At 58.7% G+C, this 25,258-nt stretch overlaps 1 protein-coding gene across 1 annotated transcript in view; it reads left to right on the top strand.

The window, feature by feature from the left end:
* Positions 1-4,201: 4,201 nt before the first annotated feature.
* Positions 4,202-25,258, top strand: part of RBFOX3 (RNA binding fox-1 homolog 3) — an 80,286-nt gene continuing 59,229 nt past the window's right edge. Inside the window, exon 1 of the mRNA XM_032616707.1 lies at positions 4,202-4,652. Within this exon, the coding sequence (XP_032472598.1) occupies positions 4,548-4,652 (105 nt within the window). The 5' untranslated portion in view covers positions 4,202-4,547. The remainder of the gene's footprint in view (positions 4,653-25,258) is intronic.

A 25,258-nucleotide genomic window follows, 5' to 3' on the forward strand; every position in this document is an offset into this window, starting at 1 on the left:
GAGGTGGTGTTGAGTTCGCCAACACTTTCCCAAATCATTTGGCCACCGAACCGCCACCTTTGTTAAAAACACAGGCCAGGGCTTCCCTGGTGGCGCAGTGGTTGAGAGTCCGCCTGCCGATGCAGGGGACACGGGTTCGTGCCCCAGTCCGGGAGGATCCCACATGCCGCGGGGCGGCTGGGCCCGTGAGCCATGGCCGCTGAGCCTGCGCGTCCGGAGCCTGTGCTCCGCAACGGGAGAGGCCACAACAGTGAGAGGCCCGCGTACCGCAAAAAAAAAACAAAACAAACACAGACCATTTAAAACACTTGGGCACATTCTCTCCCAGGGAGACCCCGTGTCCCCATTTCACAGAGGTGCACAGCAAAGAGACTGAGAGTGTAAGGCTGTGGGCCTGGATCTCCCAGGCAGGCTTGCCCAGAGTGGGTGTGGGAGAGGGGGCAATGCCTGCACCCCCAATAGGGCCTCCTCCAGGGAAGGTGACACAGGGTGGGGACAGGAAGGAGCCAGGAGATCTCCAAAGCCTTGGAACCATCTGGACCTTTTGAGGTGCCTCCTTGCCTGGTATTTATAGTGGTGCCCAGGAGCACAGAAATAATTACAGCTCAGTTCCTGCCTCCCTAACAAGGCCCTTCTCAGATTCAGGGCGAATAGGATATTTTTTTCCTTGGCTCTTTTTTTAAGTAGTGAATATTAGCACCGGATTGACAGCTCGCAGCCTCCCTTCGCCCCAGAAGCGGAGGCAGCTAAGCACTGGGCGCCCGGGCATCCCCCTCCCCCTCAGGGCCGCCCACCCTGGCCCGGGAGACACCAGGGGCTCCGGAGTGCTGCGAGGAGTCCAGGGGATCTGAAGAACGTTGTACCCCACAGCCTAATGTGTTGCCTCTGCACCAGGCACTGGAGGTTCTGGGTGGGGATGGCACAGACTCAGAAACAATCGCATTAGACGTGGTCCGTGCCACTGGGGGGCTCCCAGGAGCACTTGGAGGGGCGCAGGGCATTCTTCCCCTTTCTTCTCCAGACCACAGCCAAGGAGTGGTCCTGACATGATCCAGACATACACACCAGGGGCACTGATCTTTCTGCAGCAGCCTGGCCCAGCGCTCTCAGTGCCTGTGCTTCCTAGGTCCTCCAGCAGCTATAGTCGACTCACCTTTGGAACGAGCCGAGCCTCGGGCTGGGGGTGGGGGTGGGAACAGGGGCAACCAAATGCATCCCTGCCCGGAGCTACTCCAGGCATTGGCATGAGGCTGTGAACCAGCCAGCAAGTTCCCTGCCCTCCTGACACTTCAACTCTTGAAGGGGAGACTGAGAAGTGATCGGGGGTGGGGGTGGGGGCTATTTAGCTGTTCCATGACCTTACCTCCCCCAAAAGTCACCCCCCCTCCCCCAGTGCACCGAGGCCTCTTCAATTTGCCATTTAGTCATTGGCTCCTAGTGAAAGTCACAAGTCCAGGACACAGCGCAGGAGGCCATGGGCACGCAGCCCCGTCCTGAGAAATAAGCCAAACATACATGTTGTTCAAATCCTTTTTCTGGAGGTTTTCTTTCTATTCTGTTTTGCTGTTCTCACTCTTGCTGGAGCCCGAGTGTGATTAGGTGGCTGATGGAGACAGGTGTTTAGACATGCTCTCCAGGCCTGACAATCTTTGGAGGTGAGGCTTGAAGGCAGGTGGCTACGCTGAGATGCCCACTGATGACCAGGTGTGAGGCTGCTGGAAGCAATACTGATACCGAGGCTGGCATTAGCCACCACCATGGTTTTCTAAGGGCCAATAACTGAGCTCAGGAGTCCCTCCACGAAAGCTTCCCTGACCACACGCCAGGTCTGAGCTCCCCCTATCCTGGGCTATCACAGCTCTCAGCACAGTAGGCTGCAGCCTTGGTTTCCCCACCAGACGGTGTGCTCTCTCCAGTACAAAGAATTTTATTTCTACAGCTCTAGCATCTGATGCAGTGTCTGCACACAGTGGATTCACAGTAAGAAAAAGCATGAGAGTCAACTCAAAGGGTGTCTCCTGTGTATTAGGCACTGTTTAGGATCCACTCCCAAGTCCTCTTATGGGAAGGATAAAGCGTTGATCTCAGTAGATGCTCTGTAACAACAGCGAATTAGCTAGTGAACGGCTCACAGGCAGGGTGGACTTGGAGCCCAGGGCTGAGTGTGAATGCTACGTGGCTGCCCAGGTTCCTGAGTGACAGCTGACAGGTGCTAGGAGAGGACAGAAGGAGGGGGAAGGCTTCTGAAACAGGACGGCAGAGCAGCACGACTCCGGACACAGGCGGCCTGCAGAGCTGCCCTGGGCTCTGTGGCCGGGGCCACTCTGGGGTGCCACCCTCCACACAAGAGCAAGGTCTCTGCTGGCAAACGCCGTACCCGGTCGGGTGCTCCTGCCGCAGATTCTCCAGGCCTCAACACTGGGCCACCCTGTTACTGTCGTAGGCTGTAGGGGCACCTCTTCTGGGATGCAAAGTTAATAACCTGTCCAGCCTGAAGGCAGGGGTGGTCTCTGCAAGTCCATAGCCAACTGCCCCCATCCCCACTCTGTGCCAGTGCCACACCTGGGGTCAGCACAGTGAGGGATTCCAAAAGAAAGGTCAGGCAAGGATGGCTACCTAACACAGTGGGTCAGCTCTCCCCACTGCCATCTCTCCTTTGACCCTCACCTCTTCTGTCTGCCTCCATGCCAGATGTTGCACAGCCCCCCTTTCCTTCTTAGAAGAAGGTGAACAGGAGGTGTTTCGTTCGAGGGACGTGCGGTGCCTCAGAGAGGGGTATCCAAGGGGCACACACCTGCCAGCCTCGTTCAAGCTGAGCTTGTTCCCAGACTGCTTGGAGGCAGCCCATCCGCAGTCCCCACCCCTTGCTGCTGCTTTCTAAATGGCCCTCATGGACACATCCTGCAGCAAGTGCTACAAGACATCTCAGACATCATCCACCCAAACTTTCAGGTTGGGTGCAGAAACCAAAGCCCAGAGAGAACAAGCAACTCTCCTAAGATCACACAGCAAGTGGAGCTGCCTCTTCCCACTGGTCTGGGAAGCTGGTCTTCCCACTGCCAGGCGGTCCCAGCACTGCTTCCCTCCAGAGTGGGGCTTGCTCTCCACAGTGAGAGCACAGGAATTACAGGTGCCTCTTAGGTAGGACAGCTGAGTCCAGAATTGGTAATAGGTGTCTGGGATTTGCCTAAGGAAGGAAGTATGCATAAGTTGGGGCGAGAGGTTGGGTATGTCCCCCTGCTGTCTCTAACTGCAGTGAGAGGCAGACTGTCCCTCTCACAGCCACGCTCACCTGTGGCTTGTCCTGGTAAACTGGGGTCGGTCGGGGGGCATCTGGCAAGCGTGGACGCGTGACAGGCCCACGGGTGCGTGTGTGTGTGCCTGGTGAAGCTGCAGACTTACGCACGTGTGTATACACACGCGCCTGTCACAGTGGTGGTGTATGGACACAGTCAAGACCTCTGTCAGGCGCTGACTGGGGTCAGGGGTCCTACTGTGCCCTCCGGCTCCATTGATGGGTGCACACCAAGTCCGGTATATTTGTTTGGGTATGGGGAGGGGAGCAGGCAGCTGTGGCCAGTGCCCCTTGGCCCCCTCCCCTGTATATTTAGGGTCCACAAGACCGTGTGCCTGGGGCAGGCCTGGGGTGTAAATGGGGCCTGGGGGACAGCGGGAGGGTGGGAGAGCCTCCCAGGGGCTCCAGTTGGGCTTCCAAGCCTGGGGCAGCAGGGGAAGCGTTCTCTAGCGAGGAAGCCTCTGCGTAGATGCCCTTATTACATCACCGACATCCCCGCCACTGAGCCGGCCTCCCTTAGAAGAGGCGCTCCTCTGAACGCCAAGCAGGACGAAGCGCCTTCCGGTCGGGCCGCAGAGCCTGCAGAGCGGCTTCTTCTCTCCGCAGCGGCCGGTGGACAGAGCGGGGGCAAAAGGAGATTCCACAGACCCCAAACTCGGGAGTGGCCGCTGGATGCGGGGAGGAGGAGGCGAGCGGAGGCCAGTGGGAGAGTGCGAGGACTGGCCGCGCGGGCGCCGGCGGGCGAGGGGTTAAGTGTGGGATCCGCTGTTGTGCTGTCGTTCCGGATTCTCTTCCCTCCGCGCGGGGCTGTTTGATGTTGGAGTACGCCAGGGACTCCCCCTCCCACCGCTACACACGCGCGCACACGCGCACACTCACACACGCACACGCACCACTCTTTGCAGACAGGGCTCCGGTGGCTCCAAAGTGACGGACTCCCTCTCCCCTGCTCCCCTCACCCATTCTCTCGCGCATATAGCCTCCCTTTGCTATATTCTCGCGCGCGCTCTTTCCAGTGTCCCCGCCCGGGCAGGGGAGCACCCGGCAGAGGCGTGCCGCTTTCCTTCCATGCCTCCGTCTTAAAGAGCGCCACGAGGGGGAGGGGAGGGCCGGAGGAGGAAGAGGAGGAGGAGGAGACCGAGAGGGCGCCCGGGAGGCAGGGCGCGCGCACACGCCGAGGGACGCGCGGAGGGTACGAGCCGCGCAGCGAGCGCAGAGCTTCCTCGGCCGCCGGGCGCCCCCCTGCCGCCCCATGCTGTGCTCCATGGCGAACTCGGGCTGCCTCCTGCTGTCCAACTCCGGCAGCATGCTCCCGCACTCCGTGCCCTGCCCGCCCGCCTTCCTCTACCTCCAACAGGTAAGCGGCCCCCGGCCCCGGCCCCCCGCCCGGCGCACGTGCGCCCCGCGCCGCCACCCACACCCGCACTTGGCCGCCTCCGCGCCGCCGCGGGGGCCTCGCTGCGCTCCCCGCGTCATGGCGCCGGGGCCCGATGGGGGGAACTGCGCCCCTGCGCGGCGGCCGAGCGCGGGGTCGCCTGCGGCGCGCGCGGCGCGGGGCCGGGGGCTGGAGTTTGGGGTGTCGCTCGCAACTTTTCCGAAGGCGCGGGAGGGGGCGGCGGGCGGAGTCTCGGGGGAAGCCGGAGGGGAGGGGGCGAGGGTTCTCGGCGCCCTGGTCACTTTGGGGAACTTCGTGCCGGGCCGCGGGGGCGAGGAGCGGGGCCTCTCTCTGGCCGGTCGGGAAAGCCTGGGGGCCGCGCGGAGGCGGTGGCGGCGGGGGCGCGGAGCTCTACTGCAGCGGGGACCGCGCGCCGGCCTCGGGGAAGGCGGGCCACCCGCCTGATGGGGCTGACGAGGGAGGCCCCTGGAGCTCCGACTGGGGAGGGGGCTGGGCCAGAGTTTTGCAGTCTGCGGGGCTGCGCAGGAAGCTCGGGCTGGCAAGGGGGGTGCAGGAAGCCAAGCGACTCTGAGCCCCCAAATCCTCAGGGCTGCCCACGGGGAGATGCGCGCAGAAAATCAGCTGCCGCCTGCCTGCTGGCCGTGGTGTGGAAGGCGGGGGTCCTGCGATCCCACCCAATGCGGAATCAGTGGGGACGTTGCAATGGGGACAGAGGGGGGACTCCCTCACCTCCCCCAGGCCCCATGGCCTCTCAGGGCTGCAGTTCCCAGTGCCAGCTTGGCCAGAGCCAGCTGGGGGGCTGCAGTACCTTGTCTCACCCACCCTGGCTGCCCACACCTTACGACCTGCCCTCCTCTGCGGCGCTGTGGGGCTGCCTTCTTTATCTTTAGCATCCTCAACCCCTGCTTGGACCTGCAGGGTCGGGGTGACTGCTTGGGGAGGCCTGGGGCTTGAAGGGGGAAGACAGTGAAGCCGAGAGAGCTTCAGGCTGACCATCCTGGGGCCTGCCTGACCCGGGGGCCGGGGGTGGGGGGAGGGGACGGGGCGTGGGGACTCCCATGGAACCAGGTCTGCACCCTGGGCTGGATGTGGAGATGGGAGGCAGAGGGCAGGGGGTGTCACCCCAAGGCTGACGGTCAGGGTCAGGCCAGGCCTAAGTGAACATGTTCCTCCACCACCTCCCCCATGGGTATGTTTGAAGGGAGGATGGCAGAAGTGTGTGTTGCTTGGAGATAGGGAGCGGTCCAGGTGGAGCTGGGCCTTTGTATGGTGGGTTCTTGTCCTTTTGTGCCCCTTTGGGCTCTCCAGGGAACCAAGAAAGAGCGAGCCATCGGAGGTGGCTCAGCAGGAGCTGGGGACACGGCAGACAAAGATGGGGTCCTCGGCTGAGCCAGGGCAGCTCTGAGTCCCCAGGCTGCTGGGCGCCTGGGTCGGCCCCTTACACAGATGCACGCAGCAGGAATTGACAAGTGTCAGTAACTGCAGAGGAAGGGACAGGGGACTGACTGCACGGTCGGGAGCAGAGGGTGGCCAGAAGCAGCCTGCAACCCGGAGCCCTCGGTCCTCGGCCGCACCTTCCCTAGGACCACCTGTGATGTCTGAGCAGTCCTGGACACAGCCCAGTGACAACAAGAGCTGATGAGAGGGCCCCCATACCCACAGGCAGCGGGCATCCAATTCCAGGCCGGGGCCGACTCACAAAATTCCCCATCGTCATTGAGTTGCAGGCGATCAGGGTGGACCTCGCGGGTCAGCCTCCCAGTGCCTCCCAAACTTCCATGAGCGCAGGAATCCCTTGGGGATCTCTGAGGTGGGGCCTGTGAACCTGCATTTCTGACAAGCTCCCGGGTGGTCGTGGGGCCCACCACTCAAAGTAGCCAGGATCTGCCCCACCGCCAGCCCCACTAGCAAGAATGCTCTGGGCTGCAGGAAGAGGCTTCCATAGGTAAAATTGGAGACCAATCCACAGCGTATTGGCTGTGTTAGGCAAGTCAGTTCACCTCTCTGATCCTCCGGCTCTTCCTCTGAGAAACAGGGCAAAAGCACCATCCCCCCAGGTTGAACGGGAGGGTCAAGTTAAGATGAAGTAGCGGCAAGCCTCCGAAAAATGCCAAACATTTGGCATTATCTTGATGGAGTCAGACCGGTGCTCATAGTTGGGATAAATGCATCAAAAAGACCGAGGGGCCAAGGTACCCAATTCGTCCAGTGCTGAGTGGACGCGTCCTCTACTGGTGGCATTTGGAGCTTTCTGTAGGGGCAGCGGGATGGGAAAAAGACCACAACCGAGACAGACCCATCCGAAATGGGCATCGACCATGGGTAGAATTGTTTGTGGGAAAGCCAGAGTGTGCACCTTGGGCCAAGCTTTGAACACCCGGTTTCCTTCACAGCTGTTCTGCAAGAGATGGCCGTGTGTCTCAGCAGACTGGGAAAGATCTAGCCAGCCATTTCCTAGCCATTTGTGGAGACACATTTTTATAGGAGCACACGCAGCTCTGGTGGTCCAGGACCAATACCAAACAAATAGTGACATTTAGTTCAAGACCCCACTTGTCCCAAACCACCTTTGACGTGAGACAGCCTCCCGCATCCCCTGGAAGTGGGGCAGAGGGCGGCTCCGGCCCAGCCTCCAGAGTCAGAGCTTGCCTCCCCTGCAGGCTCCCACCGAGGGCTTGCAGGTCTTCCGCGTGAGTGAGCCTTGGTGCCATGTGTAGGCTGTGTATTCAGTCTCAACACACGTTTGATAACAGGGGCAGGAGCAAAAGACGTGAAATCAAGCAAGACCAGAGACGTGGTTTTCGGCGCATTAAGATGCAGGGTTTAAACAGGCAAGCTTTTGAAACATAGAGCCTTTCGGACTGGAAATGAGAAAGTAAAACCTCCACCAAGAGAAGTCCGTTCTCTCTGTTAAAGCATCAGCCTTTCCCCGCTGCATGGGCTGGACCCCAAGTGTGCTGAGCGTGGGGCCGGGTCCCCTCTGAGACGCAGCAGCGCTATAATTAATTAGAGGAGCTTGTCGTCGGGCGTCCCTTCTCCCAGCCTCTCAGCCGTGCTGGTATTTTTCAGAGTTCTAACCATCCGAGGCAGGACTTCAGGTCACCGACACCAGGAGAAATCCAGCTGCGGTTTGGGCTCCGGTATCTGTTCAGAGCTCACCCGAGTGGCCTGGGGCCCCACTCAGGTTGTGCCCTACAAGGCCTGGCCTTGGTTTCCCCACCTGCCCAGCTGGCCGCCTGGGGGCTCTGGCTCTCTGTGAGTACCTCGGCCCCCTGCAGGGCGGCCCAGAGCCGTGGTCCCCCACATCTGGTCCCTGCTAGGGATCCAAGGATGGGACACAGAGAGGCTGTTGTCCTGGTGCATTGCGGCCAGCGAGGGGTGGGGCCGGTACTGATCACCTTTCATAGCAAGAAGTACCTCATCTGGAAATCCAGAATATCAGCAAGGCTCCCTGAGAGGCCCCAGTCTGGGCTCCAGTAGAAGAAAGTTGTAGAGAGTGGGAAGAAAAACCCGCAGGCCCACAAAATGGGATTTTTTTGTCACGGTAATTACTTATTATTAAGCTGCAGTGTCCTATAAAAGAGAATCTTATCTCCACATCCAGCTGGGAAGCTGGGGAATCCCTCGGGGGAAGACAGAGATGTAAGTGCCCTAAGTTTTCTAAAAAGGAGTATTGGTGACAGAGAGGAGGGGACTGTGCTGGCAGGTTGCCAGCAGGCCAGAGAGGGACCAGACCCTGGAGGATGGGAACGTTCGGGGCCTTCCCGAGGGCTGTGTTTAGAGTTCTGTCCATCTTATCATCTTCATGTTCTTAATCAAGGTGAAATCACAGATGGCCTCAGTTGTCATTGGCATAAACATTGCCAGAAACCGGAAGTTTCCGTGGAGGATGTGGTGTTTCCACCCAGCTTCCTGATGGGAGACAGATTGTTTCTTGGAGTTGGTAGCAAAAAACATTCCTTCAGGGTGTGTAACCCAGAGGCTCCTCAGGGAGGCCAGGGAATTCTAGGGTCTGTTTTGAGATTCGTTAGGAAGCTCTGCTCTTATTAACAATCATTCTCTTTGGGGTAGCCATGCTGCTAGTCACAGGAATTTTTAATGAGGATTAATTACCGTAGCAAAGGTAGCACTGCTTCTTATACCTTCTTGACACGCCTGGGCATCTTGTCTGTGTTCCTGGGCTGTTGGCATGTCACCGTGGTGTGATTCTGGGAACCCCGTCTGAGACACACATGTTCATGGTGACATAACATGCCTGTGAGTGCGCCCCAGCCAGGGGGCAGGGACAGGCACAAAACAGCAGCTTCTCCACCAGCATCTCCAGAATTACGTGCTATTGAGTCCGTTCCAGTGGCCGGAGCCACATGCTAAAAGTTATCCTATGAACCGGAGAATTTAGCTAAACCAGTAGTTAAGGCCCCGTGATGCTCACTCCAAATTGAGCCACCTGGTCAGGGAGCCCTCGCCCCCCGCGCCCCCAGGGGACCCTTGGGGACCAGAGATAGCGCTCTTCTAGCTGCCCATGCCTCACGCTTAGGGTGAAACCAACTTACTCTGGTGTCGTTTGGTTGCTGAAGTAACTCGGTTATTTCTCCGGTTCCCCCTCAGTTTTTGCTCGTTGGCAGCTCTTGCTGGTCCCCGAATCTGCTGAGTGTACGTGCACGTTTTGTAGTTGAGGAAACTGTGGCACAGAGAGGTTAGGTAATGGCTAACTCGTAAAGCCCGCGACGAGGGACTTCCCTGGCGCTCCAGCGGTTAAGACTCCGAGCTTCCAATGCAGGGGCCACAGGTTTGATCCCTAGTCAGGGAACTAAGATCCCACATGCTGCGGGGCACAGCCAAAAATAAATAATAAAGCCCCAGCCGGACCCCAGCCTCACACATCTAGTAAGGAACAAGGGCCCTCCAGCCACTTTCCTCGCCACGCACAGAAGAGAAGTAAGTCAGCTGCAGCCTTGAGTTGGGGAAGGTGGAAGGAGCCTGCCTCCGAAACCCGAGGGTCCTGGCCTATCGTATCTTTCTCCTTGGGGTGAGTGGGTTTCTCTGAAGAGGGAGGAGCGAGGAGCTGTGTCTAGCTGGATGGGCGATAAGCGTGGCAAGGAGTGGTGGCCGAGGGGGAATCCAGCCCCGGGCATGGACGGAGGGTCGCCTAGTGTAGGATGTTCAGACCCAGCAGAGTGTGAAGGCTGGGCAGAATCGAGCAGCCTCAGACCCCCGGCTCTGCTGTAAGGCCTCCCTGCCCCAGAGGTGTGGGTGCATGGGGCTGGGTACGGGCTTCACGGGGGCAGAGGAGCTGGCATGGCAGGCGTGGGCTAGGCCAGTTGGCGTGCTGGGAGGGCAGCAGAGGGCAGGAAAGAATGCTGCAGCCGGGCAGACCGTGCCTGCGGCCTGTCCTCTCCCCCTGACACAGCCAGGTGCCCACAGCCTGCCAGACCAGTGGGCAGGCACTGAGCCACACAACTTGGGGGTCGCAAAACGCCGCCATCCTTGGAGGAGGCGAGGCTGAGGTCCCAGCCCAAGTGCCCTCTGTCTCCTGTCCTCGGTCCTGGGGATGGCCACCTGCAGGCAGCTCAGAGCAGAGTACCAGGTTCCTGGGGGAGGGCGGGAGGCTGGCAGGGCTTCTAGCCAGCTCTGGGGTGGCACCTGGCACCCAACTGGAACCTGGGCGAAAGGCAGTGGTCCCACAGGCAGGCAGATGTCAGGAGGGAGGTCGGCAGCTGGGGCCCGCCTGTGACCGGAGCTGAGTCCCACCCAGGTGTCGGAAGCAGCAGCACACTGCGGGCCTGCGGAAGGGGCTCCCGTACTCCCCGAGGGCGGGGCTTTGCGGCCACCCCGGACCGCTGGGGGCTCCATGAGGCTGCATGTTGCTGTCCCTCCTCCTGCCTCTCCTCCAGCACCTCTCTCCATGCCTCCCCCAAGTCCTCAGCCTTTCTCTTCTACCTTCATGTCAATGGTTGCCCCTAGAATATTCCCTGCCGCTGGGCCTCTGCCGCCCTCTCCTCCCCTTCCTTCCCCCGGCCTACTTTCTCGCCTCTCTTGTATTCATTTTCTGTTTTCCCCTTCGCCCCCTACTTCCTCCCAGGGGATTCCAGCCCCTTCTCATCCCCCAGACTCTGGCCAGCCCGTGCAGCCCCCTCCAGCTCCCTCCATGGCCTGCCAACCCACTGGCCAGACTGTTATGTGGTCCCCTCAGGGGCTGCGCATGCGTTACAAATTGCATCTCCATGGGATCACAGGCCTTTTGTGTCACCAGCACAGCTGAGCGTGGTCCTTGGTATCCAGGACCCCCAGGGGGAGCGAGTCCAGTTCTGGAAGGAGACCGGGTGGGGCTGGGACTTGGCCTTGGGCAGGAGGCCTCGGCTGTTCCGGGGAGCCCTGGGTGGCTCTGGTGCCAGCCCACCTGCCACGGTGGGGTCCCCACCAGCCGCAACAGAGATGGGCCGGTAGCCTCTGAGAGGCAGTGGAGGCTAGTCCTGTCCCCGCCCCCGTACACCCCCCAGCCGGGGGCTCCAGCGGGCCGGCACGGTCTTCATCCCCCTGGGATCTTTGAGCAGCTCAGGGAGTCGACAGAGAAGGAGAGGCGCGGGCGGTCAGCAGCCACAATTATTTATGGAGCGGCTGTTTGTGCCAGGCTCTGCAGCGGGCCCTGGGTGTAGAGTTGGGAATGAGAGCCCCCTGTCCTCCGCTTCCTGGGGCTCACAGGCCCAACTCAACCAAAGTAAACTGGTTCTAAGAGCAGCACACGTCTCTCCCCCCGTGGCTGTGAGGGCACGTCCAGCGCTCAGCCGGGTGGCCTGACAGGGGAGCCAGCCAACGCCTTCCCTTCCCGGCCGGAGCTTCTGTGTCCAGACATCTAAGCTGGGGTTTTACATCACGTTTCCTTCCCTTCCAGGGGGCTTTTCGGGCTGCAGAGGCCCCTGCTTGCTCCCCCCAGCCTGTACCTACCCCATCACCACCCACCCAGGCGTGGCGTCCAGCCTCTTAATCACTCCAGCGGGCAGCTCGAGTGTGCCCGGGTGTGGTGAGTCAGCTCCGCGTCTGGGGAACGTGGGGAACTTGTCCACAGGGGCAGTGGGGATCCCGGGTGGACTCGCGGGAGAGGCCTGGCCCCCGGAGCCCCCGAGGCAGGAAGGAGGCTGCTTTGTCCTGATCCCCAAGCCAGTGCAGGGCTGGTCCCACGCAGACCCCCAAGGTCACCCACACCAGGTGGTCCTGAGAGGAGCTGTCCCACACCAGCCTCAGAGCGGCTGCTGGGCCCACAGTGTCACCCCCGGAGGGGGGCAGGTGGAGGCAGACGCTGCCTGTCCTGGCCCCTCAGCAACCGGCCCTGTGGCCTAGAGCACACTCTGGTCTCTTGGGGCCTTTGGGGCTCATCTGCAGAGCGAGGGTACAGTCAACAAATGTCAGGGCGCTGGGGGTTGAGCCAAAGTACCATCCAGCCGCAGTGCCAGGGCCCCCTGCGTGTCACCTGCCGGGCGTCCTCCCTGCCTTCACGGAGCTCTTGTTCCAGTCCGGAAGGGAGGGGACAGATCCACAGAAAGGCAGACACAAAGGGTGACAGACAGACGCGGACGTGGAGGACACGGAGCGGGGGCTGTGGTGGGGCAGCAGGGCCCCCCAAGAGGGCCAGGAGCACTTAAGCTGAGCCGGGAAGCAGAGGCAGCAGCGCCAGGAGTCAGGCTGTGTTCTGCTGGGACTCGTGCCCACATCCTTCCCGGGAGGACCCTGTGCCCAGATCATGGCTCCCAGAGCACAGTCTCACTTAGACAAATGTCACCTGTGCCCGTGCTGCGCTAAGGGAGCCGGGTGTGTGAGTGAAGAGCACATGTGTGAGTGAGGTTGTATATTGTGTGCATGTGGGTTGTGTGTTGTGTGTGTGTATGTGCGGGGTTGTTGTGTGTGTTGAGAAGCCGGAAGAGAGCTCGGGGCAGTTCAGCTTCTGTGTGTGGTGCGTGCAGAGCTGATACAGGTGTGGGGAAGGGTCCCAAGAAGACATCCGCAGAAACCGTCCCCATAGAAGGTGGGTGGTGTGAAACTTAAATCTGTCTCATTCCCTCATCGGTGAGCAAATAAGCAGGACCAGGTCAGGGCTGCCCAGACCAGGAAGTGGGGTTAGAAATGGAGAACGAATGTGTGGATTTTTTCCATCCCAATTGTCATATTTTGGGGGGGAAGTTACTGCCAAACCATGGTGTGTTCAAAGAAGGGTGATTAGTTGCATCAGCTAAAGGTATCCAGGAGATTCAACCCGGATCTCGGCTGAGGTCAGCAAGTTGGCACATAAGGGAGAACAGACCTTCCCCACCTGGACAGGAGCAGAGGGTGGGAACAGACAGTGGGTTTAGAGAAAAATATCTAAGAACATTTGTAACTGGCATCCCCCAGCTTTAGCATTGGTTGTTACGTGAGGTGGTAAGTTGCCTGTCATCAGAGGAATGCAACAGAGGCTGACTGGTTCTCTACTTCAGAGGCTCTAGAGCAATGCTGTCCGATAAAAATACAACGTCAACCAGTAGGAAAGTTTACATTTTCTAGTAGCCACTTAAAAGAAGTGAAAAGAAACAGATGAATTTCAGTACTACATTTTTTTTTAACCCAACGTATCCTAAATATCAACCCATCACATATGATCAATGTGAAATAATTAATGAGGTAGTTTGCATTCTTGTTTTTGTACTAAGTCTTTGAAATCTGGTGTAGACTGTACGCGTATGGTACATCTCCACTCAGACTAGCCACGTTTCCAGGGCTCAGTGCTCACGGAGTATTGTGATTAACATGCTGGGCAGATCCAGAACTTTTCCATCATCGCAGGAAGTCAGCTCTAGGCCTCGCTGCTCAAAGCCTGGTCTGCGGACCCGCAGCGCAAGGAGCCAGCTAGAAACGCAGATCCCCGGGCTCTCCAAACCTCCTGCGTCTGAATCGGCGTGGGGTGGGGCATCTGGGGGAGTCACACTGCTCCAGAACTTGGTGTGTTTCAGGGGATGTGGATGGGGTGGCCTTCGGATCCCTGTCATGGTTACGGGTCTCAGAGCCCCACTGGCCCCCCGTGCCTGTCTACAGGCTGGCTGTGTCCTTGGTAAAGTCTTCACCTACCCCTGGCAAAGTGGGATAACTAGGAATCTAAGTGTAGTAACTTCTCTCATAAAGATCAATCTATTGACTTTTGTGTGTAAAATAACTGGTTTAGTTAAGTGACGGTGATACCCGCTGTTCACGTTTTCAGTGTCCTTATTTGGTAAAATAAAAGGTTGGCAATTCAAATCCTCCACCACCCTTCTTCTGAAAATACATTTTACTAAGTAGCCCTCTTCAACAGTCTGGAAACCAGTGATCTCGAGCAGGAATCTTTGGGCCAAGTCCATCCTACCGTCTGTTTTTATAAAAAAAAGTTTTGTTGGAACACGGCCACGTTCGTTTGTTCACGTGCTGCCTGTGGCGGCCTTCACGCCACAGTGGCAGAGCTGAGCAGATGCAACAGAGACCACATGGCCTGCAAAGCTCAAAATATTTGCTGGAAAGGTTTGCTGGGCTGGAAGTTGCCCCAGCACAGAGCAGCGCTGCCCACAGAGGTACAATGGGAGCCCCACGTGATGCCGCGTTTTCTAGCAGCCACGTTGACCAGCATGAAAAGACACAGGTGAAATTCATTGTAATGATATATTTTATGTCGCCCAATCCAAAATATTTTCATTGCAACATTTAATCAATCTAAATATGATGGAGGGACTTCCCCGGCGGTCCAGTGGTTAAGATTCCGCACTTCCAACGCAGGGGACGCGGGTTTGATCCCTGGTCGGGGAAGTAAGATCCCACATGGCGGGCGGCCGTAAAATAAAGTAAAATGATCCATTCTAAAAAAAAAAAAGGAATATGATGGAGATTTGGGGCCTTCTTTTTTCATGCTAAATCTTCGAAATTCACTGTGCATTTTTCATTCACGGCTCGTCGCGCCTCGGACCAGCCAGATTTCAAATGCTCAGTAGCCACGTGTGGCTGGTGTCTGCCCTAGTGGACAGCACAGGTCTGGAAGGAATGAGGTGAGTTCCAACTGGGGCATCTGGGAAGGAAGCTGAGAGGAGCTAGGCTCTTCCCTGGGTGTCAGTGGGGCTGAGACCTGCGATAGGTGAGTCTGTGGGCAGGACCATCGCACAGGGAGCCAGCAGTTTATATGGAGAGACAGAGAGTTGAGTGTGTTCAGGGCCGGTTCCTGGACTGCCTGGGGCGTGAGGGTGAGAATGATGATAGGAATGGTTCCGAGTCTAGGATGAGAAATTTGGACTTTTTTCAGTAGGTAATAGGGAGCCACGGAAGGTCTTTGAGCAGGGCAGTGACATGATCAGCTCTACATGTAAGGAAGGTGAATCTGGGATGGGAAGGAGACTACAGACCAGGCAACAGCCAGGACCAAGGCTTGGGCAAGAGATGATGGGGCCTGACCCAGCAGGCAGTGGGGATAAGGTGCGTGAACAGGAAGATTTTGCAGAAGAGGTGTGCCCCAGACATGCTAACAGATGGGTCATGGAGAAGGAGGGTCCCTGCGGAATTGGTGGTTTCTGGTTTAGGGTTGGCACTGATGTGGGGTGAGTGGGTTGCTCTGGTGGCCGTGGCCTTAACCACGTGATCTCAGCCCTCGTGAGCCCCCGGGCCCTGGCTCCTTGGTGGAGAAAGTCTCCCCCCCTCCCTCACCGGCACAAGAGTCCTCCTGTGGGTTCCAGGGCAGGCTGCATGCCCCAGCAGAGGACCCTCGGGTCCTGCCCTCTCCTCCCGCCTCCTTTCAGGTCTGTTGGGACAGACCAGAGCAAGTGCCCCAGACAGATGTGAACATCTGGCTGTGCCCCTCTGGACACTTGGCACCTTCACCTCATGTCCTCCCGAGACAGTCCGTGCTGTCCGACCATCCCCAGAATAAACGTGCTCCAGGGTGCATTTGCAAGGTAGATGGGAAGGCAGCTCCCTGGCTCCAGAGGAAGCAGTGGCCCCACGTGCCCCAGCCCCGGTGTCCCCGAGCCACTCCTGGCCAGGGAGGTGCATGTCAGGGGCTGGGGGCAGGCAGCCTCCTGGGTGGAAGGGGAGGGGAGCAGAGCATCCCAGGAGGGACGGAAAGGTCACAGGTCACCTCTGTACCACCTGGGAGGGCCTCACAGACAAGGAGGCCAGGTCGATTCCAGGCATGGAGCCTGGTGGGGAAAACACATTGGGAAGGGAGTGAAGCAGAGGTTACCTGAAATGGGCTGGGGCTGCGTTGCCTACCTGAACAGGAGGATGTGTGTTTCTCCCCAGGTGGTTCCAGCCTCCTGGCCTTTGTTCTTGTGTCTTTCGCCGGGAGTGCCAGTCCCCAGACACTCGCCTGACATGCGTTCTCATTTCCTCCAAGACTTTGTTCTCTCTCTTGAGACCCTTCTTGATTGTTATTAAGCCATTTAGAAGTGCAGCCACCCCTCCTCATCTTTCTCTCTCAATCCCCTTTGCTATATTTTCCTTCGTAGCATTCGTGGATTTCTGACATACTTCACATTTTACTTCTTTGTTTGCCTCTACCAGGGGAAGGACTGTTGTGTTCACTGTGTTTCCCAAGCACCTAGGACAGTGCCAGGTACATGAAGATGCTCAGTAAACATTCACTGTGTGATTGAGATCTGCCCTCCCTCCGCGGGCAGCCTCGGGGAGCAAAGGGTCTGTTTTCTGTTTTACCCACCGCCCTTGCCAACACCCCCAGCCGGGCAACCCCTCCAGGCCCAGCCACCTGAGCAGCCAGCTGGCAAGTGGCTAAGTGGCCACAAGTGACAAAGATGGGGCAGATCTTCTGTCACAGCCTCTGTGGGGCTTAGAGGCTCAAAGGGCGGGAAAGCTCAGGGGCGAGGGGGCTGGCAGGGAAACTTGGCTGTTTTATTCCACCACCCCCTTCCTCCTTCCGTCCCTCCCTCTCTCCCTCCTTTCTTTTTCTTTCCTTCTTTCTTTCTTTCTTTTATTTATTTTTTTTTTTTTGCGGTACGTGGGCCTCTCACTGTTGCGGCCTCTCCCGTTGAGGAGCACAGGCTCCGGACGCGCAGGCTCAGCGGCCATGGCTCACGGGCCCAGCGGCCATGGCTCACGGGCCCAGCCGCTCCGCGGCATGTGGGATCCTCCCAGACCGGGGCACGAACCCGCGTCCCCTGCATTGGCAGGCGGACTCTCAACCACTGCACCACCAGGGAAGCCCTCTTTCTTTCTTTCTTTCCTTTTTCCTAACCGTATAGTTCATATCTGTGGTTCTTTTTTTAATTGAGGTATAATTCACGTGGCATAAAATATACCCTCATGAAGTGTACAGTTCCATGGTTTTTAGTATATTCACAAAGCTGTGCAACCACCACCACTATCTAGTTCCAGAACTTTGTCATTTCCCCCCAGAAGAAACTCCATGTGCGTTAAGCACCCGCTCCCCCTTCCCTCCAGTCCCAGACAACCCCTGATCTGCCCTGTGTCTCTGGATTTCCCTGTTCTGGGCGTTTCACTTCAACAGAATCATGCAGGAAGGGGCCCTTGTGCCTGGCCGCCGCTGTTACGTGGGCACTGGAGCAGGGCTCCCACAGCAGGGAGGTGCAGGCGCTGCCCTCAGAGGGCTTGCAGACGGTGGAAGCAGTGGCTTTCTGGTCCTGGACTGAGTGTGGCCTGCACCGTCCTCAGCTGCCCTTCCAGGGGCCTTGTGGGAGAGGCTCTCCCACTGCCTGCCCACACGTGATAGTGGGTAAGTCTGGGAGGAGGAGCCCCTGGCCAAAGAGGGGTGGCCCCTGACTCTCGCAATTCGTCTGAGCCTCGCCCCTGCCTAGGGCGTGCGGAAAGAAAAACCCAGACCCTCTGGCTTCTTCGGGTGAAAGCCAGGCCGTGGGTGCCCCGCGAGCAAGTGGCTGGGCTCGAGTGGATGTGAATGTCCACCCCTGACGTCTGAGAGCCAGTGGGGACTGCTGCTCCCGCCCCGCATGCAGAGTGCAGCTCCTCCGGGCTCACATCCCAAGGAGAGAGTGACACCAGACTTCCCACGGTCCCGGCAGCGCGGCAGGGCCAGGGTGGCCATCTGAGGGGTCTCCAGGGCCTAGCGCAGCCTGCTGGGAGCCCGTGCGTGGTTTCCAAGGGTGACACGTGTACGTCTGAAACCTCCGCAGTGTGATTAAGCATTTGGGACTGTGGGTAGAGACGGAGTCGCTCTTCAGGCTAGAGTGTCAGCCCGAGATGCATGAGCCAGCACACAGCCTGCGTGCCCCAGGCCTGGCTGGGCGCTAGGACAAGGCAGCTGGGAGGACGAACCAGCGTGTGGGCAGGCTGGCAGAGGAGGTGCGGGCTGTCCCTGCTGGGCCACCTTCACTGTCCCTGTCCCTGGGGCTGAAGGCAGGCAGAGCCTCCCGTTGAGGCCGGTTGTCCAGAAGCCTGGCCTCCCTGGGCACGTCTGTGCTCTGCTCTGTCCTCTGTCGGTGCACTGGTCATGGTGGGCAAGTGGAAACTGGCAGGGTGTGGAAGGAGGGAGTGAGCTAGGCCTGCCTCTCCCCCACTCAGTGACCCTGGCCCTTCTCCTTCCCGGGTCTCAGTTTCGTCCTGGGTCCATGGGGGTAGCATTGCATCCAGTGGTGGGATAGATGACATGGTGCGGCCCGAGTGGCCAGACCCAGGCCTGGGGTAGGGTCAGCCCTGGTGGACGTGGCCTCTTCTGTTGTTTAAAGCTCCAGATATATTAAATCCAGAAAAGGAATTGCTAAAATAAGGTCACAAAATGTGTAGTTTATCTTAAATATTTCCATTTAGCCAGTTAACAATTTAAATCCGTGCTTGAGCAAAGGCAGTGTAATTGTGCTATCCACAAGTTAATGATGGGATTTATTTTAATTTAGAATTGAAAGTGTACATTGGAGGCCCTGCCTGGCCAAATGTTCCCTGCCCGTGCAGTTCCTCAGGGGCCAGTGGGTGCTAGGGTGCCTGGGACAGGTCAGTGCCGCTCAGAGCTGAATGTCACAGAGGGCCTGGGCGTCCAGAGCCTTTGGGGCTTCCTGAGTCTCCCAGTGCCAGCTCTGCTGTTTTCCAGCTCCCCAAAATAAAGCACTGACCACCACCACCCAACCCGGCCCTGTGACTTACATCCAGCCAGGAACCCCCCCACCCTTCTGCAGTCGGAGAGCTGTTACCTATGCATTTTCCTCCTCCTTCCTCCTTGGAAACTGCTAGAGCCTTTGGTGGGTTCTGTGCTGTCCCTGGGCCGGGGACTGGAATAGAGGATCCAGCAGCAGGAGAGGCAGCTTCCCAAGGCTGCCCTGGCACCTCTGGCTCTGCTGTGGTGGCCCGGGTCGAGCTGGGCTTGAGGAGGCCCCAGGGCTGACTGGGAGAGTCTAGAGCGAGAAATCCAGGCAAGAGATGGACAGCTGTGCTAGGAAAACAGAGGCACCCAGCAAGGGGCCCTCCCCCTGGGGATGCAAGCAGACCCTGGGCTGTGAACAGGCTCAGGGCGAGGGTGCCAGCAGGGAAGAGGGTGAGAGGTCAGAAGACCGTGTGTCACCACCAGACCTAGGTGCAGTGCAGCGCGTGGGCACACACACCCCTCCAGATCAGTGCTGCCCTACAGGGTGCTCGGTAGAGACCCCAGAGAGGGCAGGGGCGGGAGGGAGCCAGCACTGCATTGCCTTGTGTCTGGCACTGCTCTTGTGAGTTTCCCAGCAGCCCCGAAATGTAGGTTGTGAGCCCGTTTTACAGAAGACAAAAACTGAGGCACAGGGAGGATAAGAAAATGGGTGGGGGGGGGTGTGCCCATCTTGCCCAGGTAGCCATAGCCAGGAACTGGGACCCTGCCAGTGGAGTCCCCCTCCAAGTTTGGCTCCCTTGGTGTCCACATGGTCACTATTTTCAGGGTGTTTCCAGGTTCCCAGAAGCCAGGGGTTCCAGTCCCTTCCCCTTACGCTTTTTCACAGTTTTGTTGAGGTATAACTTGCATGTCATAATACTCGACGACTATAAGGTGTACAATGCAGTAACTTTTCATACATGTAAACAGTGATGTGGCCTCAGAGAAATTCTGCAGAGGCAGAATTTCCATTATTCGAAAACTTTCTTGGCGATTTCCCTTTGTTTTGACTCCCCAGCCAGACCTGGCTTGGGGCAGCCCTGGCAGGAGGGGTGATGGGCTCCGAGCGGCCTGGGACTTCCCTCTGGCCAGTGAGGGCTAAGCCCAATTCACTGGCTCTGGTGCACACTCTTCGGGGCTGGGCTTCTTCCCCCTGGACTGCAGTGCCAGGGTGTTCGACGTCACCAGGCTCTGCCCTCCCTCCGGACCATCCTGAATGCCCCCACCCCTTCCACAGCCTCACCTCCCCGTGGGTGGCTCAAGGACTCCCCTCCATCCTCAGCTCAGAGCTAAGCCTACTTAATTCTTTTGATCTTGGTTCAGAAATCAGCCCCTCCAGCCATTCCCGCTGCTGCTTTGCTGGGTCTGTGGCTTCGGAGTCAGAACCTCCACTGCCAGCACCTGGTAGCGGGCTCCCCTGGCACCTGCCCTGGCCTGCTTTCCTGAGCACGCCCTGGGAAGGCCTGCTATGGAGGAATCCCTGCTTGCCTGGGCTCTGCCTCGGTGGGCCCCCTGACTGCCCCCCAGGAGGGAGGGGACCCCACCCGTGCCCGTGTCAGAACCTGCACCCCTCCAGGCTTCCCCACACTTGGTCTGAAATGAGAACCAGAGGAAATGAGGAGACCTGCAGTTCATCTGTGAGCTGCATTGTGTTGGGGGCTCTTAATTAGACCTAATTAGACTAATTAACTTTCAAATGAGAAACTTGGATTGTTTTTCTCCCCTCTCTTTCTATTGCTTTCTCTTCATTCCCCTTTTGGAAAATGAAGCAAGGATAAATGTTTGATCGGCTTGCTGCAGCCTGGGAGGTGGAAGCCCACCCAGGGGGCTGAGTGCAGAAGGCTCTGGAGAGCGGAAAGTGCGTGCCGCCCCTCCCCCTCAATCCTTCTCCCCCACTCCCACCCCTCCCTACTCCCCCCCTCCCCTCCCCCTCGGTTTGGCTGTTTTGTCCTGGGGCCCATGTCACAGGCGTACTTCATCCTGGTTCTAGGAAGATTAAGGTGTGGCAGGTCTTTCCTTTAGCCGATGACGTGCATTTTGTTCCTGGCGCCAAGAGTGGAAGATGAGTGAGACGTGAGACATTAGGTCCCTTGGGTGAGACTGATGCGGGAGAAGGGGGACAAGAGAGCTTCGGTTAAAAAAAAAAAAAAAAATGGGGCTTCCCAGGTGGCACAGTGGTTGAGAGTCCGCCTGCCAATGCAGGGGACACGGGTTCGTGCCCCGGTCTGGGAAGATCCCACAGACCACGGAGCGGCTGGGCCCGTGAGCCGTGGCCGCTGAGCCTGCGCGTCCGGAGCCTGTGCTCCGCAACGGGAGAGGCCACAACAATGAGAGGCCCGCGTACCGCAAAAAAAAAAAAAAAAAAGAGAGCTTCGGGCTCACCCTGCCCACCCTGTTCACTCTGGTCCGACCGCTGCCCCGCCATGGGCTCCCATCCCTTAGCGAGGAGAGCTGTCTGTGTTTTGATCCCCTGCCCTGTAGGCTAGTCCACCAGCGATGCTAGTTTCCTTGGCAAAGGTGGCCATGCCCAAGACGTTAATTCTGCAGCACCTCCCTTCCCCAGACTGAAGGGGTGAAATGGTGCCCACCCCCTGGAGGGGATCTGACCAGGCGGGGGGAGCCCTGCCCTCCTTCCCCCAGAGGGAAGGCCCCCCAGCTGCTCACTTCTCTGTGGATCAGGGACAGGCCAGCACCTGCATCTCGGGGGAATTTGAGGGGTAAGTGGAATGGCCCTGTAAGGAGCTCGGCCTGGGGCTGTCTCCCTACCGCGCCCCCAGACATAACTTTGACATCCTGCCCCAGGGCCTGTCCACCTGCAGCCCCTGCCCAGGTGAGGATGGCAGCGAAGCCCACCCCTCCCGGAGGTTCTTTCCCTTACCTCATCTCACCTCCCCAGAACCTGACGCCAACACCTCCAGCTTTCGTACTGATTTCCCCTCTGCCTCCATCCCAGCTGCCAGGGTGATGGCCAGGGTGGGCCCTGCCAGCAGAGGCGGGCAGAAAGCCACTTCTGCTGACGTTCTAGAATGTGCTCAGGCAGCAGGGAAGGGGGCAGGTCCCACCCACCCTCGGAGCCGGGCCCCCTCGGTGCGGCCCCAGACTGTTTACCTGGCTCAGCAAAAGGGTCGGGCTTTGGCAAAGTCTCCGAGGAGGCCGGGCAGGGTGAGCTGTAGCAGGCTTGTCTGGACTCCATCTGGCCCAGAGCCGCCCACAGCACCTGGGCAAGGAGGAGCTGAGCGCAGGGAAACAGGTTCTGTATGGGGTGGCCCCTGGCAGCAGACCTGGTGAAAGTGGGGCACCCTGTCTGCAAGCCTTTTGCATTTGGCTGGGCAGGAAGCAGACCGGCACCGGCTGACCATCAGGGGCCTCCATCTGGGCCTTCCCCCACCCAGACAGCCTTGAGCCCAGCAGTACACGGGCACCGGCAGGGAAAGTGCCCAGGCCCCTTGGGTGGGTTGGGCAGGGCACCTTCTTCCTTTTCAAATCCTTCCCCCCAGCTCTGGGGTTCCAGTGACTTGCTATCTTGCCTGAGTCTTCCCAGAAGGATGTTCTCCTGGACGATGGTACCCCCGAAGACAGAGGCCCAGCTCAGAGTCAGAAAGAGGCTTGCAGGATGCCCCCGGGCCTCTCCGCGGCCCCTCTCAGAACCATGCCCCAGCTTGTGGAGCAGACTCAGACCCTTGTTTCTGGGATCTGGGGTTCCCCCAACACTGGGTGTCGACACCTTGTCTTGACGCCCAAGGCACTGAGGGTCCGTGGCCAGCTCTGGCCGAGAGGGCAGGGCCGGGTGGCCTCTTTCCCCCCAAAAGGCCCCACCTGGGCCTGCTGCTGTCCCCTCGCAGAGTTTAGTGACAGGCTGCAGCTCTGTGTCTAACACAGAGGCTCAGCAGTGCCTCTGAAACTCGGTTCAGCAGGCGTGTGCACAGGCCCCAAGGAGGGACCGCAGGGCCAGAGAGGTGCAGGCGTAGGGGGAGAGGCGGCCATGCTCTGGGCTGGTCAGGAGGGGACGTTGCTTTTTCCTCCCAGCTTGAGCTTCTCGTTATGGGGCTGGAGTAGCATGGGCACCCTGCAGTTTCAGCCCCCAGCTGTGACTCCCTCCCCCAGGCAGCCCTCACGGCTTGCTCGGGCACATCCCCTCAAGCTCTCTTGCACAAACCTCCGTCTCCTTGGCGACTTCCTCCTGCTCCAGGTGGCAGCAGGGATGCTCTGAAACGCTGCAGTTTGAGAACCACCAGATCCAGAAAGCATGGCTGGGTTTCTCCATCCCAGCCACCTTCATTTCCTCTGTTCTCTGCTCCTCAGTCCTGGGCTGCCTCACACAGATCCTCCCCGGCCTGCTCTCGGCCTGCCTGCCTGCCCGTCTGTCCCCCTCCACCCGCTGCAGACCCCGACCTTGCCCGCCAGGCCTGACTCTGCGTTCCCACCCGTTCCACCCGCCTCATGCCAGGTCTCTGTTAGCACAACTCCGTTCAAATGTCTGATTAGTCCTGAGGAGATCGAGGGGTCGGTTTTCCACAGCTCCTTCCTCTCCATTTAACTAATTTAACTGCACGATTGTTACAAATTTCATTTTATTATAGCCCTTCTTCTCAGTCCAATTGAATTACTAAAATCTCATTTTCTCAGAAGTGCTGAATATGTAATTAGAGGAAAAATTATGCCCCTGTCTGCTTCGGACGGTTCATGCATGTGTGCGCCGTACGCCACGTGACGGCCACCACAGACGTCTCGTGTGCTGTGGGCTTGGCCGGAGGCGGGCGGAGGTCGGGGGAGGCGGGACACTCAGGGTCAGCACCCTGCGGGGCGGCCCAGCGCAGCCATGTGGGTGAGAACACGTGTGCGCAGGCAACCCCACAACTGCAAGAGGGGAAAACCGCATTAACCCCCCGATTACAAATTAAACAGTATCTGTGGGCCATTGTAATTAAAGGGAAATTCGATTCTGTTCTAACGCTCCATTATGCCAGACTCTGTGCGGTGAGGCTGGGCTGCTGCAGCTGGCTTAATGGGACCAGAGGTTACAGGGGGCGGGAACGTCAGCCCAGGGCTGTCCTTCTCCAGCACCTGGTGCTCAGCGGCCGGGCAGCGGGGGAGGGTGGCCGGGAGCTATTTTCTGATCTGCCTAGTCCCGGGAATTTCTTCCCATCTCTGCCCCTGAAGGGCTCTCTGTGATGGTGGCAAGATCTCCTTAGATAGCTGGTTTTGATGTTGTGGCCACTGCCTGCCCTCCAGGAGGCCCTGGTACCCCAGAGTGTGCTGGTGGGGGAGGGACCACACAGGAAGTGCAAAGGCAGGGAGGGTTCAGACCAAAGCTGCAGGAGCAAAGCTCAACCTTTGGGGAGAAAGCCCTTTGTCCCCCACATGCCCAGGGAGACTCTCAGTGTCCAAAATGGGTGAGACTGGTCTGTAAAGACCAGTGAGACAGGATTGGGGTGCGTGCCAGAGCTGTGCCGGGTTTCTAGGCCTCTCTCAGACTTCCGTCGGGGGGTTCATTGGCATCAAGGGAAGGTCCTTGGTGTCCTCCCCCAACCTGACCCTGCACCTGGGCTCCAGGAGCACCAATATCTGTACATCTTGCCTCCGTGACTTGACCTCTGCTGGCGTCTATCTTGACCCTTCCTCAGCTCCCTCCTACACATCCATCAAGGCTCCAGCAGAGCCACCTCCTCCAGGGAGCCCCCCAAGTGCTCCAGGCCGGTGACCTCATCACTGCCTGGCTGTATCCTCCATCTTCCCACAGCTTCAGATTCTCTGCAGAAGGGCCTGTACATCTGATTAAGCTGTAATTTCCTGGAGGACCAGGGCCAGATAGGCATCTTAGTGCCCAGCTCAATAGTGAATCTCAACTCCTGCCCCTCTGACTGCTCCGCGGGTCTCCGTTGTCCTTCTAAGAGAGTTCTCTGCAAGAGGAGTAGCAGATGGGATGGGGTGGGGGTGACTGGGGAACCCGGGCCCTGCTCCAGGGGAAGTGCTTGGACAGGAGAGACAGCAGCAGACTCTGGTTGCTGCTATTCACCCAGAGGTTAGAACCTAGGCCTTGGCCTGCCCAGAGATCCATGGAGGCTCCATCCAGCTCTGATCCCCGCAGCCCAAGGTCTGGGTGCCCACTGCACACACACCTGCTCGGCCTCTGTGCTGATTCAGGTGCTGACATGGCCCCGGGATCTACCCCTCACAAGTACCGGGAAAGCCGGGATCTGCGGGGCCTGCCCTGGCTCCAGGCCGCCCTCCTCTTGTGTTGTCTGGAGAGCATCACGCGTGAGCTTTGCTTCGGGCCTGTAGCTGTATCTGCTCCCTAATCCCCAGCTTTATCTACTCCACAGATCCCGGGAGAATCTCCCAGAGCAGGGGCTAGATGCTCACTTATCACACACACAGCACAGTGCCAAAAAGTCAGCCCAGCCCAGCCCAGCCCAGCCCGCCACCCTCCCCAGGCCTGGGGGGCCGAGCAGATCTGTTCTCTGTTTCATCCGCACTTCAG

The sequence above is a fragment of the Phocoena sinus genome, chromosome 20 (genome assembly GCF_008692025.1).
Source record: "Phocoena sinus isolate mPhoSin1 chromosome 20, mPhoSin1.pri, whole genome shotgun sequence".
NCBI classification, from domain to species: domain Eukaryota; kingdom Metazoa; phylum Chordata; class Mammalia; order Artiodactyla; family Phocoenidae; genus Phocoena; species Phocoena sinus.